At 61.9% G+C, this 17221-nt stretch overlaps 1 protein-coding gene across 1 annotated transcript in view; it reads right to left on the bottom strand.

Moving 5' to 3' along the window:
* The window catches only part of LOC147663252 (large ribosomal subunit protein uL2m-like), a 104669-nt gene that overhangs the window by 21543 nt on the left and 65905 nt on the right, over positions 1 to 17221 (bottom strand). The window contains exon 5 of the mRNA XM_086950584.1: positions 1263 to 1373. Within this exon, the coding sequence (XP_086806710.1) occupies positions 1263 to 1373 (111 nt within the window). The remainder of the gene's footprint in view (positions 1 to 1262; positions 1374 to 17221) is intronic.

The following is a 17221-nucleotide window of genomic DNA, read 5'->3' as shown; positions in this document are numbered from 1 at the left end:
CCCCGCCCCCAAACACGTTTGCTATTTGCATTATTGATCGCCATTACCGCCGTGGGGAGGGTACAGTAACATGGAGTCCCCCTATTCTCTCCTTTCCTTTTTCTAGTATTTTTGTTTTCTTATTTCCCGGGTTGGGTTGTATAATGATTGCAACTTTATCCGTCTCCCTGATGGTTTTTACTATTCTGGGAATGCTGTTCAGTTTGTCCCTGGGAACGTGAGGTTGCGAGTGGACACTACCAACGAGGAACTGTAAGTGAACCTATGGTTTGCATGCTTTGGACCTTTCTGATTACTGATCTGTGGATTTACTATTATGATGTAGTTGGTTTTGTTCCCCGCCACGTACACAGGTCGCTATTTATACGCCTGATCCTTTATTCTTTCAATATATAAAAATTAACCTCCTTTGATCCTATGTCGAGTGGCTCCATTTAGTTAGCAACATGGACTTGCAGCGTTAGGTAATATCGTCTAACCACTCCGTGCCTTTAATTGATAATGGTGCTTTCCAGTCTTGTTCTGTGGCCGGCCCCCGGGTTGTAGGCCCGTATTTGTATGCATCCATTTACTCAAATAAAGGTTTTCAAAAATGAAAAAAAAATAAAAATGAAAAAGTAAAACATGCTCTACTTCCTGTAGACAATCCCCTGTACATTGGCAAGAGGAGTGTGAGCATAATTCAACAGCTCTGCCCCAGGAAATGTAAATATATGTGCTATGTCCGGACCTAAAAATAAAACTTCAAGCTTAACCGGGAAAGGCTACATACTAAGCAGTGCACTGTCGAGTTATTAGGGGCAGGGAGCGGTTTTAACTACTATTTTCTGACAATTAGTTACATTCCGGGGCAGAAACAGAAGCAATGCTGTTCTTTGCTTCCACTTCCACTCGGCCCTCGGAATGAGTCTGAGAATGCATGACTATGTGTCCTCAAAGCGGAACTGGCTTAGTCAATGGAGCTCTGTCCTTATGCCAGCATGTCCTCCAAGCCCTTCCTTCTGTGTCAGACCAGTGCTCCCTGTGTACCTGCCAGCGTGCCCTCCAAGGCCCTTGCTCCTGTGTCAGACCAGTGCTCCCTGTGTACCTGCCAGTGTGCCCTCCCAAGGCCCTTCCTCCTGTGTTGGACCGGTGCTCCCCCTGTACCTGCCAGCATGCCCCCCAGGGCCCTTCCTCTGGTCTGGGATCAATGCTGCTCCATGTACCCGCCAGCGTGCCCTCAAGGCCCTCCCTCCTGTCTGGGATCAATGCTCCACCCGTACCTGCTGCTCGGATGTACTGGGCGCCTTTGCCCGGTGCCAGCTCCAGGTTGTTGATTAAGGTGCCAATGGGCAGAGCTCCAAGGGGATGAGAATCTCCTTCATTGGCGGACACTGCAAAGAAAGGGTTACAGAATCAGCTGTGAGCAAACTGCTCTTTCCCTATTATTGGTTTTCTAATGTGAAGACCTCTGCCCAGGAACTTCCTCGGCCCACACCCTCACCCCTCGAACTCTCTGCGCACACCCTCACGCCTCACTCTCCGCGCACACCCTTGGGCACTCTGCGCACACCCTCGAGCTCTCTGCACACACCCTCACTCGAGCACGCTCTGCCTACACCCTCAAGCTCTCTGCGCACACCCCCATGCCTCGAGCTCTGCACACACCCAAACGCCTCGAGCTCTGTGCACACCTCAACGCCTAGAGCCCTGCGCACCCCCTCACGCCTCGAGCTCTGCGCACCCCCTCACGCCTCGAGCTCTGCGCACCCCCTCACGCCTCGAGCTCTGCGCACCCCCTCACGCCTCGAGCTCTGCGCACCCCCTCACGCCTCGAGCTCTGCGCACCCCCTCACGCCTCGAGCTCTGCGCACCCCCTCACGCCTCGAGCTCTGCGCACCCCCTCACGCCTCGAGCTCTGCGCACACCCTCACGCCTCACTCTCCGCACTCACCTTCGAGCTCTGCGCACACCCTCACGCCTCGCTCTCTGCGCACACCCTCACGCCTCGCTCTCTGCGCACACCCTCACGCCTCACTCTCTGCGCACACCCTCACGCCTCACTCTGCACACAACCTCACGCCTCGCTCTCTGCACACAACCTCACGCCTCTACCTCTGCACACAACCTCACTCCTCGATCTCTCTGCACACACCCTCACGCCTCGAGCTCTGCGCACACCCTCACGCCTCACTCTCCGCGCTCACCTTCGAGCTCTGCGCACACCCTCACGCCTCGCTCTCTGCGCACACCCTCACGCCTCGCTCTCTGCGCACACCCTCACGCCTCGCTCTCTGCGCACACCCTCACGCCTCGCTCTCTGCGCACACCCTCACGCCTCACTCTCTGCACACAACCTCACGCCTCGCTCTCTGCACACAACCTCACGCCTCTACCTCTGCACACAACCTCACTCCTCGATCTCTCTGCACACACCCTCACGCCTCGAGCTCTGCGCACACCCTCACGCCTCGTGCTCTACGCACATCCACGCCTCGAGCCCTGTGCACATACCCACACGCCTCGAGCTCTCTGCGCACACCCACACACCTCGAGTCGTGCGCACACCCACACGCCTCGAGCCCTGCGCACATCCACGCCTTGAGCTCTCTGCACATACCCCCCACGCCTTGAGCTCTCTGCACATACCGCCCACGCCTCAAGCTCTCGGCACATACCCACACGCCTCGAGCTCTCGGCGCATACCCACACGCCTCGAGCCCTGTGCACATACCCACACACCTCGAGCCCTGTGCACATACCCACACGCCTCGAGCTCTCTGCGCACACCCACACACCTCGAGTCGTGCGCACACCCACACGCCTCGAGCCCTGCTCACACCCACGCCCTGAGCTCTCTGCACATACCCCCCACGCCTTGAGCTCTCTGCACATTACCGCCCACGCCTCGAGCTGTCGGCACATACCCACACGCCTCGAGCTCTCGGCACATACCCACACGCCTCGAGCTCTCTGCGCATACCCACACGCCTCAAGCTCTCTGCGCATACCCACACGCCTCGAGCTCTCTGCGCATACCCACACGCCTCAAGCTCTCTGCACCCACCCTCACGCCTCGAGCTCTCTGCACCCACCCTCACGCCTCGAGCTCTTGGCACATACCCACACGCCTCGAGCTCTTGGCACATACCCACACGCCTCGAGCTCTCTGCACCCACCCTCACGCCTCGAGCTCTTGGCACATACCCACACGCCTCGAGCTCTTGGCACATACCCACACGCCTCGAGCTCTCGGCACATACCCACACGCCTCGAGCTCTCTGCGCATACCCACACGCCTCAAGCTTTCTGCGCATACCCACACGCCTCAAGCTCTCTGCGCATACCCACACGCCTCGAGCTCTCTGCGCATACCCACACGCCTCGAGCTCTCTGCGCATACCCACACGCCTCGAGCTCTTGGCACATACCCACACGCCTCGAGCTCTTGGAACATACCCACACGCCTCGAGCTCTCGGCACATACCCACACGCCTCGAGCTCTCGGCACATACCCACACGCCTCGAGCTCTCGGCACATACCCACACGCCTCGAGCGCTCTGCGCACACCCCCACGCCTCGAGCGCTCTGCGCACACCCCCACGCCTCGAGCGCTCTGCGCACACCCCCACGCCTCGAGCGCTCTGCGCACACCCCCACGCCTCGAGCGCTCTGCGCAAACCCCCACGCCTCGAGCGCTCTGCGCAAACCCCCACGCCTCGAGCGCGCTGCGCAAACCCCCACGCCTCGAGCTTTGCATACACCCCCACGCCTCGAGCGCTCTGCGCACACCCCCACGCCTCGAGCGCTTTGCGCACATCCCACGCCTCGAGCGCTCTGCGCACACCCCACGCCTCGGGCCCTGCACACACCCCCTCGCCTCTGGTCCTGCGCACACCCCACGCCTCAAGCGCTCTGCGCACACCCCCACGCCTCGGGCCCTGTGCACACCCCCACGCCTCGGGTCCTGCGCACACCCCCACGCCTCGAGCCCTGCGCACACCCACACACGTCGAGCTCTCTGCACATACCCACACGCCTCAAGCTCTCTGCACACACCCTTTAGCTCTCTGCACTCACGCATCGAGCGCTCTGCGCACACCCCCACGCCTCGAGCTTTGCGCGCACCCCCACGCCTCGAGCGCTCTGCGCACACCCCCACGCCTCGAGCGCCCTGCGCACACCCCCACGCCTCGAGCGCCCTGCGCACACCCCCACGCCTCGAGCGCTCTGCGCACACCCCCACGCCTCGAGCGCTCTGCGCACACCCCCACGCCTCGAGCGCCCTGCGCACACCCCCACGCCTCGAGCGTTCTGCGCACACCCCCACGCCTCGAGCGTTCTGCGCACACCCCCACGCCTCGAGCGTTCTGCGCACACCCCCACGCCTCGAGCGCTCTGCGCACACCCCCACGCCTCGAGCGCTCTGCGCATACCCACGCGCCTCGAGCTCTCTGCGCATACCCACGCGCCTCGAGCTCTCTGCGCATACCCACACGCCTCGAGCTCTCTGCGCATACCCACACGCCTAGAGCTCTCTGCGCATACCCACACGCCTCGAGCTCTCTGCGCATACCCACACGCCTCGAGCTCTCTGCGCATACCCACACGCCTCGAGCTCTCTGCGCATACCCACGCGCCTCGAGCTCTCTGCGCATACCCACGCGCCTCGAGCTCTCTGCGCATACCCACGCGCCTCGAGCTCTCTGCGCATACCCACGCGCCTCGAGGTCTCTGCACCCACCCTCACGCCTCGAGCTCTCTGCGCATACCCACACGCCTCGAGCTCTGCGCATACCCACACGCCTCGAGCTCTCTGCGCATACCCCCACACCTCGAGCTCTCTGCGCACACCCCCACGCCTCGAGCTCTCTGCGCACACCCCCACGCCTCGAGCTCTCTGCGCACACCCCCACGCCTCGAGCTCTCTGCGCACACCCACACGCCTCGAGCTCTCTGCACACACCCACACGCCTCGAGCTCTGCGCATACCCACACGCCTCGAGCTCTCTGCGCATACCCACACGCCTCGAGCTCTCTGCACCCACCCTCACGCCTCGCGCTCTCTGCGCATACCCACGTGCCTCGAGCTCTCTGCGCATACCCACACGCCTCGAGCTCTCTGCGCATACCCACACGCCTCGAGCTCTCTGCGCATACCCACACGCCTCTAAGTCTCTGCACCCACCCTCACGCCTCAAGCTCTCTGCGCATACCCACGCGCCTCGAGCTCTCTGCGCATACCCACCCGCCTCGAGCTCTCTGCGCATACCCACCCGCCTCGAGCTCTCTGCGCATACCCACCCGCCTCGAGCTCTCTGCGTATACCCACGCGCCTCGAGCTCTCTGCGCATACCCACACGCCTCGAGCGCTCTGCGCACACCCCCACGCCTCGAGCTCTCTGCGCATACCCACGCGCCTCAAGCTCTCTGAGCATACCCCCATGCCTCAAGCTCTCTGCGCATACCCACACGCCTCGAGCTCTCTGCACCCAACCTCACGCCTCGAGCTCTCTGCGCATACCCTCACGCCTCAAGCTCTCTGCGCACACCCCCACGCCTCAAGCTCTCTGCTCATACCCACATGTCTCGAGCTCTCTGCGCATACCCCCACGCCTCGAGCTCTCTGCGCATACCCCCACGCCTCAAGCTCTCTGCGCATACCCCCACGCCTCGAGCTCTCTGCGCATACCTCCACGCCTCGAGCTCTCTGCTCATACCCACACGCCTCGAGCTCTCTGTGCATACCCCCACGCCTCGAGCTCTCTGCGCATACCCCCACGCCTCGAGCTCTCTGCGCATACCTCGAGCTCTCTGCTCATACCCACACGCCTCGAGCTCTCTGCTCATACCCACACGCCTCGAGCTCTCTGCGCATACCCCCACGCCTCGAGCTCTCTGCGCATACCCACACGCCTCGAGCGCTCTGCGCACACCTCCACGCCTCGAGCTCTCTGCGCACACCCACACGCCTTGAGAGCTCTCTGCGCATACCCACACGCCTCGAGCTCTCTGCGCATACCCACACGCCTCGAGCTCTCTGCGCATACCCACACGCCTCGAGCTCTCGGCACATACCCACACGCCTCGAGCTCTCGGCACATACCCACACGCCTCGAGATCTCGGCACATACCCACACGCCTCGAGCGCTCTGCGCACACCCCCACGCCTTGAGCTCTCTGCGCACACCCACACACCTCGAGCTCTCTGCGCATACCCACACGCCTAGAGCTCTCTGCGCTTACCCACACGCCTCGAGCTCTCTGCGCATACCTGTTGGACAGGCCACATGACGGGCCGCTCTCCCCCGGCTCGACCAGGCCCGAGCCAGTCACGCAAGCACCACACACCACCATTGCACGTCCTACGTCCCCTCAGGGACACCTGCCCTCGAGCATGATAACTTCGTGGGTCCGATCCACTGCCGACCCATGCGCCCAGCCGGGGCCGCCATCTTGGACACTTCGCCACGAGGCAGCCTGGCCCCCGATCGACCTCAACCCTGGGCCTAGCCCGGCCTCAGACATTCCGGCACCACCCTCCACCCAGGAGGTGAGCGAGCTACTTGGCCAGTCAATGGGAGGAAGAGGTGTCGATGGTTCTCCCCCGGCCAGTGCCGCTCGCCCATCGCCTCCCCGGGCGCTGGCTCCACCCCCCTGCTGGGTGTCTGGACTCCCTCATCCCGGACCTCCCGACCTCCAAGTGCGAGGGTCCGGACATCAAAGCACGCCAGCCCTATAACTGGGGCAGCTCCAGAGCAGGAAGGCAGTTGTATCTTGGAGTCGAGAGACGAAAGAAGAACTCATCCTGGACGGACTACTGGCGCTGCCGTAGCTCTGTCCTGTGCACCATCATCCTGCCTGTTGGCGCTGCCACAGCCGTCGTAACCTTCATCCTTCATCGTCGTCCGGATCTGCTGGCGAGGCCGCGGACCGTTGTAACCGTCATCTGCATCGGGACCTGCTTGGCTTCTCCACGGCCCGTCGACCATCCTTCATCCATCTCGGGACCTGCTTGGCTCCTCCACGGCCCGATCAGCAAACCCGCCGAGCTCGAGGATTGAGAGCTATTGAACTCATTGGTAACTAAGACTGTCCCGCTACCCTTTTCCTCAACCAGAGATCAGAACCGAGGGGACCCCTGAGTCCAGACCTCCTTGTATCCTATTGACGTAACCTAAGAATTGCATATAAAGTCTCGTTAACCTTCAATCTTGTGTGGTGTCCGTCTGTGGGGGGGAAGTTACTTATCTGTACAGTCGTTGGAGACGGCTCTCCCTGGAGACCTCTCCCCGTAACCTCGGCCGACCCTCCCGGTCCGTCTAACATTGGTGGCCAGCGGCGCGATCCGAATCACCGCATAACGTACAGAGAGTAGCTCACCCCACAACGAACAACAATGTCGACTAAAGAGAGCGGAGCAACTGAGAAGTTCCAAATGGAAAAACTAGAGGAATACAGCCATCGTGAACTAAAGCAGTTCTGCATCGAACTAGGTATCGCTACCACCGGACTAAGCACCAAGGACGATTTTAAGCATGCCCTAGAATCTTGGGCAGAAACCGGGGATGTCGAAACCCCTGAGCAAAGCACCGCGAAAAAGACCAACACGGCCCCTGAAGAGCAAAGAACGGGTCTCTCGCAAGACGAGATCCAAGAAAGAGAAAAAGCCCGACTACACGAACTCGAAATGGCCCGACTCAAGATGGACGTAGAACTCAAATTGGCCGAGCAAAAAATAAACTTAGAGCACCTTCGCCTCCGAGAAGAAAGAGAGGAGAAACAGAGGCAAAGGGAGCTCGAGGAAAAAAGACTAACGTACGAGCACGAGCGGAACCTAGCCGAGATCAACCTGCGCAAACAGAATAAAGAATTAGGGGTGCCCGACAGACCGTCCACCCCAGGGACCACGGACAAAAAAGTGCACATCCCCAAGGATGTGGTCCGAGAATATTTTCGAGAAGACGACATCCAGCAATGGTTTAAGGCATATGAAATCGCGATGACTGCGCACCGGATCGATAGAGCCGACTGGGGAGCCGGCCTATGGGGCAAATTCCTCAATGAGGGCCGCGATACTCTGTTACAGCTCCCAGACCACCAGATGACCTCCTACGACCATATGAAAGCGGCCCTCCTCACTCGCTATGGCCTCACGCCCGAGATGTACCGTCAGAGGTTCCGAGACTGCACACGCATTCCAGGTACAACTTGGGTGGACTATGTAACGTACTTTAGCCGAGCCTTCGAAGGCTGGATCAGAGGGAACAACGTCACGACCTACGAGCAGTTGTTCAATCTGATGGTATGGGAGCATCTGTCCAACAATTGCTTCATTGAACTACGCCAACACCTCCTCGACAGCAAGCTAACCGATCCCCGGCAGCTCGCAGCTGAAGCTGACCGGTGGGAGATCACCCGAGTGGGCCGGAATGGGTCCTACGAGCAGAACAGGAACAACAATGGTCACTACCGACCCAGAGGAGGAGGAGGGGGCCAAGGACGAGGAAGAGACAATACTCCGGCCGCCCCCGCTACCAGCACCACCCCCCCGGCCAACCGGGGCAGCACCCCGGCGCGACCGGGATACAGAGCCAATGTTACATGTCACCGATGCCAACGAGTCGGCCACTATGCAAACGACCCAAGCTGCCCGCAGTATCAGAGTCCAAGACCCCGCCAGGTGGCCGCCGCGGCACTAGGGGAAGAACAGATCTCCGAGGAACAAGAAACAGGCGAGCAAGAGTATCAAGAGTGGGAGCCAGCCGCCATGACTCTCGCGTGCTTAGGGGGAAGAGACATGGTCCCGCGGGTCCCCCTACCCGCTAACACCCAGAAGTACAGCCAATGGGTGAGCATCAATGGACAGCGGGCCGAAGCCCTTCGAGACACCGGGGCTAGTGTGACAGCCGTCCGCTGCCACCTGGTGACCCCAGAACAATATCTACCGAACATTCTCTGCCCTGTGCGATCAGCCGACAACTCGGAGAGTCTGTGTCGGATGGCCTGCGTCCCCTTTGAGTGGGGAGGGGTCTCCGGCATGTTGAAAGTAACGGTCCGAGACGACGCCCCCGTGGACTGCCTCCTCGGAAATGACCTGGAAAGCTCCCCGTGGGCAGCCGTGGAGCGAAAAGAACACTTGGGGATGTTGGGCGTCCCAGACTGGGCGTGTGTCACCACCCGGTCCATGGCCGCCCGTGCCAACCATCACCCGGAAGAACCAGAATGGCCGGCGCCTCCGCCTCCGGTCGCCCCCGCCGAGACCCCCGACCAGGACATCCCCCTCGAACCTGCTCAACCTTCCGACCTTGCTAATCTTGACCAGTGGGCTCAAGAAGGGGGACCCACACAAGAACAATTTCGTCAGGAGCAGAAGACCTGTCCCTCCCTTGAGGGACTCCGACAACAAGCGCTCGCCCAAAGCGCAGGGGATACCTCCGGAACTCATTGGGTCTACTGGGACAATGACCTATTGTACAGCGAGCAACGAATCGCCGAGCTGGGGGCCAACCGAGTACTAGTGGTGCCCCTCCGCTTCAGAGACTTCCTGCTAAATCTGGCCCACGATGTCCCCCTGGCAGGGCACCTGGGACAAGATAAAACCTACAGCCGCCTAGTGACCCACTTCTTCTGGCCAAAAATGAGAAACGATGTGCACCAGCATTGCCGATCTTGCCCCACGTGCCAAGCTAGTGGGAAGAGCGGCCGCAAGTTAAAGGCCCCCCTGCAACCCTTTCCCGTAGTCACGACCCCATTTGAGAGGGTCGGAATAGACATTGTGGGACCCCTAGACCCGCGTACAAGACAAGGCCATCGTTTCATCCTAGTACTAGTGGACCACGCCACCCGCTACCCTGAGGCTATTCCTCTCCGGACCGTGACAGCCCCAGTGGTCGGCAGGGCCCTGATGGGGATCTTCTCCCGTGTGGGGTTCCCCCGAGAAGTCGTCAGTGACAGAGGCACGAACTTTATTTCCAAATATATGAAGTCCCTCTGGCAACAGTGTGGGGTCACCTACCGCTTCACGACCCCCTATCACCCCCAAGGAAACGGACTTGTTGAGCGGTTCAATCGCACACTAAAAGGGATGATCGGGGGATTGGAAGAACCCCTCCGTCGCCAGTGGGACGTGCTGCTGCCGTGCCTCCTCTTCGCCTACCGGGAGGTCCCACAGAAGTCCCTAGGCTTCAGCCCATTCGAGCTGCTCTATGGGCACCCAGTACGGGGACCACTCAGCCTGATCAAAGAAGGCTGGGAGATGCCTCCGGCCAAGAGTCCTCCAGATGTCTTCCGGTACCTCCTCACCCTCCGCAACCAGTCTCAGCGGTTCAGAGACCTAGCAAAAGCCAACCTAGAGGCCAGTCAAGAGGACATGAAGAAATGGTATGACCAGAACGCCTCATCTATTGAATTCGAGCCGGGGCAACAGGTCTGGGTAATGTCCCCCACAGAACCGTGCGCTCTCCAAGACAAATGGACGGGACCCTTCAAGGTAATCGAGCGCAAGGGTCCTGCCACCTATCTGATCGATATGGAGTCCGCCCGGAATCCGCTCCGAGTCCTCCACACCAACAGACTGAAACCCCACTTTGCACGAACAGAACTCAGCCTCTTGATGGCCACAGACAACGGGGTTGAGGACGACTCCGAGCCTCTCCCTGACCTCTTGCGGACCCAGGAGCAAGACGGCTCCGTGGATGGGGTCCGACTCTCGGAGACCCTCACCCAGGAACAACGCCAAGAGTGCCAAGCCCTCCTATCACGATTTGCCAGCCTGTTCTCCCTCACCCCAGGTGTCACTTCCTGGTGTGTGCACGATGTGGACACCGGAGACAGCCCTCCTATCCGCCACCGGGCCTACCGCGTACCTGATCGGGTACGGGCCTGCATCCAGGCGGAAGTAGCCAAGATGCTCACGCTCGGGGTCATCGAGCCCTCCGACAGTCCATGGGCCAGCCCGGTCGTACTGGTCCCCAAAGCAGCCGCCCCCGGAACCACACCCGAACTCCGGTTCTGTGTCGACTACCGGGGCCTGAATGAAGTCACCAGAACGGACGCACACCCCATCCCCCGGGCAGATGAACTGGTCGACCGAATGGGCGCTGCCCGCTACCTCAGCATCTTCGACCTAACGGCGGGCTATTGGCAGATCGGCCTCACACCCCGAGCACAAGAACGTTCTGCCTTCTCCACCCCCGATGGCCACTATCATTTCACGGTCATGCCCTTCGGCATGAAAAATGCCCCAGCGACTTTCCAACGGCTCGTCAATCAGGTCCTGGCGGGGCTCGAAGAGTTCAGCGCCGCCTACCTGGACGACATCGCTGTGTACAGCCACCATTGGACCGAGCACCTCCACCACCTCCAAGCAGTGTTGCAAGCCCTTCAGCGAGCTGGCCTCACGATCAAGGCCAGCAAATGTCAAATTGGACAAGGGTCGGTGACCTACCTCGGACACCAGGTGGGAAGCGGTCTAGTGGCCCCTCTACAACTGAAAATTGCCGCCATCCAGAACTGGCAACCCCCTATCACTCAAACTGAAATACGAGCCTTCCTGGGCCTCACGGGCTACTACCGAAGGTTCGTGAAAGACTATGGTACCATCGTGGGGCCTCTCACCGAACTCACGTCAAAAAATCAGCCCAAGAAGGTGAACTGGACCCCAGAGTGTCAAGCGGCATTCGAACAGCTAAAGGCCGCCATGTGTTCCGCTCCTGTGCTCCAGGCCCCAGACTACAGCCGAGAGTTCGTCGTCCAGACGGACGCCTCCGACCAGGGCATTGGGGCGGTCCTGTCCCAGGTGAACACCGAAGGCCTTGATCAACCGGTGGCCTTCATCAGCCGGAGACTCCTGCCACGGGAACAACGCTGGAGCACCATAGAGAGGGAAGCCTTCGCTGTGGTATGGGCCCTCAAGAAGCTCCGACCCTACCTTTTTGGCACCCACTTTCGGGTGCAGACTGACCACCGACCCCTGCAGTGGTTGATGCATATGCGGGGGGAAAACCCAAAGCTGCTACGCTGGTCCATCTCCTTGCAAGGTATGGACTTTACCGTTGAACACCGGCCTGGGTCCGACCACGCCAACGCGGATGGCCTGTCCCGGTTTTTCCGCCTCGACGAAGAGAGTCCCCAAGAGGATGGGTAACTCTCCCCGCCTTCAGCTGGGGGGGACGCATGTTGGACAGGCCACATGACGGGCCGCTCTCCCCCGGCTCGACCAGGCCCGAGCCAGTCACGCAAGCACCACACACCACCATTGCACGTCCTACGTCCCCTCAGGGACACCTGCCCTCGAGCATGATAACTTCGTGGGTCCGATCCACTGCCGACCCATGCGCCCAGCCGGGGCCGCCATCTTGGACACTTCGCCACGAGGCAGCCTGGCCCCCGATCGACCTCAACCCTGGGCCTAGCCCGGCCTCAGACATTCCGGCACCACCCTCCACCCAGGAGGTGAGCGAGCTACTTGGCCAGTCAATGGGAGGAAGAGGTGTCGATGGTTCTCCCCCGGCCAGTGCCGCTCGCCCATCGCCTCCCCGGGCGCTGGCTCCACCCCCCTGCTGGGTGTCTGGACTCCCTCATCCCGGACCTCCCGACCTCCAAGTGCGAGGGTCCGGACATCAAAGCACGCCAGCCCTATAACTGGGGCAGCTCCAGAGCAGGAAGGCAGTTGTATCTTGGAGTCGAGAGACGAAAGAAGAACTCATCCTGGACGGACTACTGGCGCTGCCGTAGCTCTGTCCTGTGCACCATCATCCTGCCTGTTGGCGCTGCCACAGCCGTCGTAACCTTCATCCTTCATCGTCGTCCGGATCTGCTGGCGAGGCCGCGGACCGTTGTAACCGTCATCTGCATCGGGACCTGCTTGGCTTCTCCACGGCCCGTCGACCATCCTTCATCCATCTCGGGACCTGCTTGGCTCCTCCACGGCCCGATCAGCAAACCCGCCGAGCTCGAGGATTGAGAGCTATTGAACTCATTGGTAACTAAGACTGTCCCGCTACCCTTTTCCTCAACCAGAGATCAGAACCGAGGGGACCCCTGAGTCCAGACCTCCTTGTATCCTATTGACGTAACCTAAGAATTGCATATAAAGTCTCGTTAACCTTCAATCTTGTGTGGTGTCCGTCTGTGGGGGGGAAGTTACTTATCTGTACAGTCGTTGGAGACGGCTCTCCCTGGAGACCTCTCCCCGTAACCTCGGCCGACCCTCCCGGTCCGTCTAACAATACCCATACGTCTTGAGCTCTCTGCGCATACCCACACGCCTCGAGCTCTCTGCGCACACCCTCACGCCTCGGGCCCTGTGCACACCCCCACGCCTCGGGTCCTGCGCATACCCACACGCCTCAAGCTCTCTGCGCATACCCACACGCCTCAAGCTCTCTGCGCATACCCACACGCCTCGAGCTCTCTGCGCATACCCACACGCCTCGAGCGCTCTGCGCACACCCCCACGCCTCGAGCGCTCTGCGCACACCCCCACGCCTCGAGCGCTTTGCGCACATCCCACGCCTCGAGCGCTCTGCGCACACCCCACGCCTCGGGCCCTGCACACACCCCCTCGCCTCTGGTCCTGCGCACACCCCACGCCTCAAGCGCTCTGCGCACACCCCCACGCCTCGGGCCCTGTGCACACCCCCACGCCTCGGGTCCTGCGCACACCCCCACGCCTCGAGCGCTCTGCGCACACCCCCACGCCTCGAGCGCTCTGCGCACACCCCCACGCCTCGAGCTCTCTGCGCATACCTCCACGCCTCGAGCTCTCTGCGCACACCCCCACGCCTCGAGCTCTCTGCGCACACCCCCACGCCTCGAGCTCTCTGCGCATACACTCCGCCGAGCGCTCTGCGCACACCCCAACGCCTCGAGCTCTCTGTGCATACACTCCGCCGAGCGCTCTGCGCACACCCCCATGCCTTGAGCTCTCTGCGCATACCCATGCGCCTCGAGCTCTCGGCACATACCCACACGCCTCGAGCGCTCTGCGCACACCCCCACGCCTAGAGCTCTCTGTGCACACCCCCACGCCTCGAGCTCTCTGCGCACACCCCCACGCCTCGAGCTCTTTGCGCATACCCACACGCCTCTAGCTCTCTGCGCATACCCACACGCCTCGAGCTCTCTGCACACACCCCCACGCCTCGAGCTCTCTGCGCACTCTGTGAAGTAGTGTGGCTCACTGGTTAGAGGCGGCAGACCCGAGAGCAGAGGACGGCCCGGGACCAGGGTTCGATTCCTGGCGCGGCAGGTTTCTGGACCAGGGTCAGCGGACTCGATAATTCTCTCGCCTCGGTGCCCACTCGGATCAGCGATCACACTCGGCAACTCTGGGCATTAGCTTGCCTCATCTTCACTAACGGCCCCACCAGACCGCCGGGAATGCCTGGTCTCACCCTGGAGATACCCATTAAGGGACCATCTCTCAGGGAAGCCAGGAAGGGTTTTGCAGCGGTCGAAGCGCCTTGGGACCCTCCGGGTAAGTAGTGCGCTATATAAAATGCCTATACATACATTTACACACCCCCACGCCTCGAGCTCTCTGCGCATACACTCCGCCGAGCGCTCTGCGCATACCCACATGCCTCGAGCTCTCTGCTCATACCCACACGCCTCGAGCTCTCTGCTCATACCCACAGGCCTCGAGCTCTCTGCTCATACCCACACGCCTCGAGCTCTCTGCGTATACCCCCATGCCTCGAGCTCTCTGCGTATACCCCCATGCCTCGAGCTCTCTGCGTATACCCCCATGCCTCGAGCTCTCTGCGCATACCCCCACGCCTCAAGCTCTCTGCGCATACCCCCACGCCTCAAGCTCTCTGCGCATACCCCCGCCTCAAGCTCTCTGCGCATACCCACACGCCTCGAGCTCTCTGCGCCCACCCTCACGCCTCGAGCTCTCTGCGCATACCCACACGCCTCGAGCTCTCTGCGCATACCCACACGCCTCGAGCTCTCTGCGCATACCCACACGCCTCGAGCTCTCTGCGCATACCCACACGCCTCGAGCTCTCTGCGCATACCCACACGCCTCGAGCTCTCTGCGCATACCCACACGCCTCGAGCTCTCTGCGCATACCCACACGCCTCGAGCTCTCTGCGCATACCCACACGCCTCAAGCTCTCTGCGCATACCCACAAGCCTCAAGCTCTCTGCGCACACCCCCACGCCTCGAGCTCTCTTCGCATACCCACGCGCCTCGAGCTCTCTGCACATACCCACACGCCTCGAGCGCTCTGCGCACACCCCCATGCCTCGAGCTCTCTGCGCACACCCCCACGCCTCGATCGCTCTGCGCACACCCCCACGCCTCGAGCTCTCTGCGCACACCCACGCCCCTCGAGCTCTCTGCGCACACCCACACGCCTCAAGCTCTCTGCGCATACCCACGCACCTCGAGCTCTCTGCGCATACACTCCGCTGAGCTCTCTGCGCACACCCCCACGCCTCGAGCTCTCTGCGCATACCCACGCGCCTCGAGCTCTCTGCACACACCCCCAGGCCTCGAGCTCTCTGCACACACCCCCACGCCTCGAGCTCTCTGCGCATACACTCAGCCGAGCTCTCTGCGCACACCCCCACGCCTCGAGCTCCCTGCGCATACACTCCGCCGAGCGCTCTGCGCACACCCCCACGCCTCGAGCTCTCTGCGCATACCCACACGCCTCGAGCTCTCTGCGCATACCCACACGCCTCGAGCTCTCTGCGCATACCCACAAGCCTCAAGCTCTCTGCGCACACCCCCACGCCTCGAGCTCTCTTCGCATACCCACGCGCCTCGAGCTCTCTGCACATACCCACACGCCTCGAGCGCTCTGCGCACACCCCCATGCCTCGAGCTCTCTGCGCACACCCCCACGCCTCGATCGCTCTGCGCACACCCCCACGCCTCGAGCTCTCTGCGCACACCCACGCCCCTCGAGCTCTCTGCGCACACCCCCACGCCTCAAGCTCTCTGCGCATACCCACACGCCTCGAGCTCTCTGCGCATACCCACACGCCTCAAGCTCTCTGCACCCACCCTCACGCCTCGAGCTCTCTGCACCCACCCTCACGCCTCGAGCTCTTGGCACATACCCACACGCCTCGAGCTCTTGGCACATACCCACACGCCTCGAGCTCTCTGCACCCACCCTCACGCCTCGAGCTCTTGGCACATACCCACACGCCTCGAGCTCTTGGCACATACCCACACGCCTCGAGCTCTCGGCACATACCCACACGCCTCGAGCTCTCTGCGCATACCCACACGCCTCAAGCTTTCTGCGCATACCCACACGCCTCAAGCTCTCTGCGCATACCCACACGCCTCGAGCTCTCTGCGCATACCCACACGCCTCGAGCTCTCTGCGCATACCCACACGCCTCGAGCTCTTGGCACATACCCACACGCCTCGAGCTCTTGGAACATACCCACACGCCTCGAGCTCTCGGCACATACCCACACGCCTCGAGCTCTCGGCACATACCCACACGCCTCGAGCTCTCGGCACATACCCACACGCCTCGAGCGCTCTGCGCACACCCCCACGCCTCGAGCGCTCTGCGCACACCCCCACGCCTCGAGCGCTCTGCGCACACCCCCACGCCTCGAGCGCTCTGCGCACACCCCCACGCCTCGAGCGCTCTGCGCACACCCCCACGCCTCGAGCGCTCTGCGCACACCCCCACGCCTCGAGCGCTCTGCGCAAACCCCCACGCCTCGAGCGCTCTGCGCAAACCCCCACGCCTCGAGCGCGCTGCGCAAACCCCCACGCCTCGAGCTTTGCATACACCCCCACGCCTCGAGCGCTCTGCGCACACCCCCACGCCTCGAGCGCTTTGCGCACATCCCACGCCTCGAGCGCTCTGCGCACACCCCACGCCTCGGGCCCTGCACACACCCCCTCGCCTCTGGTCCTGCGCACACCCCACGCCTCAAGCGCTCTGCGCACACCCCCACGCCTCGGGCCCTGTGCACACCCCCACGCCTCGGGTCCTGCGCACACCCCCACGCCTCGAGCCCTGCGCACACCCACACACGTCGAGCTCTCTGCACATACCCACACGCCTCAAGCTCTCTGCACACACCCTTTAGCTCTCTGCACTCACGCATCGAGCGCTCTGCGCACACCCCCACGCCTCGAACTTTGCGCGCACCCCCACGCCTCGAGCGCTCTGCGCACACCCCCACGCCTCGAGCGCTCTGCGCACACCCCCACGCCTCGAGCGCCCTGCGCACACCCCCACGCCTCGAG

The sequence above is a fragment of the Lissotriton vulgaris genome, unplaced genomic scaffold, assembly GCF_964263255.1.
Source record: "Lissotriton vulgaris unplaced genomic scaffold, aLisVul1.2 SCAFFOLD_4142, whole genome shotgun sequence".
Lineage (NCBI taxonomy): Eukaryota > Metazoa > Chordata > Amphibia > Caudata > Salamandridae > Lissotriton > Lissotriton vulgaris.
This window is presented reverse-complemented; position numbering and strand designations above follow the sequence as displayed.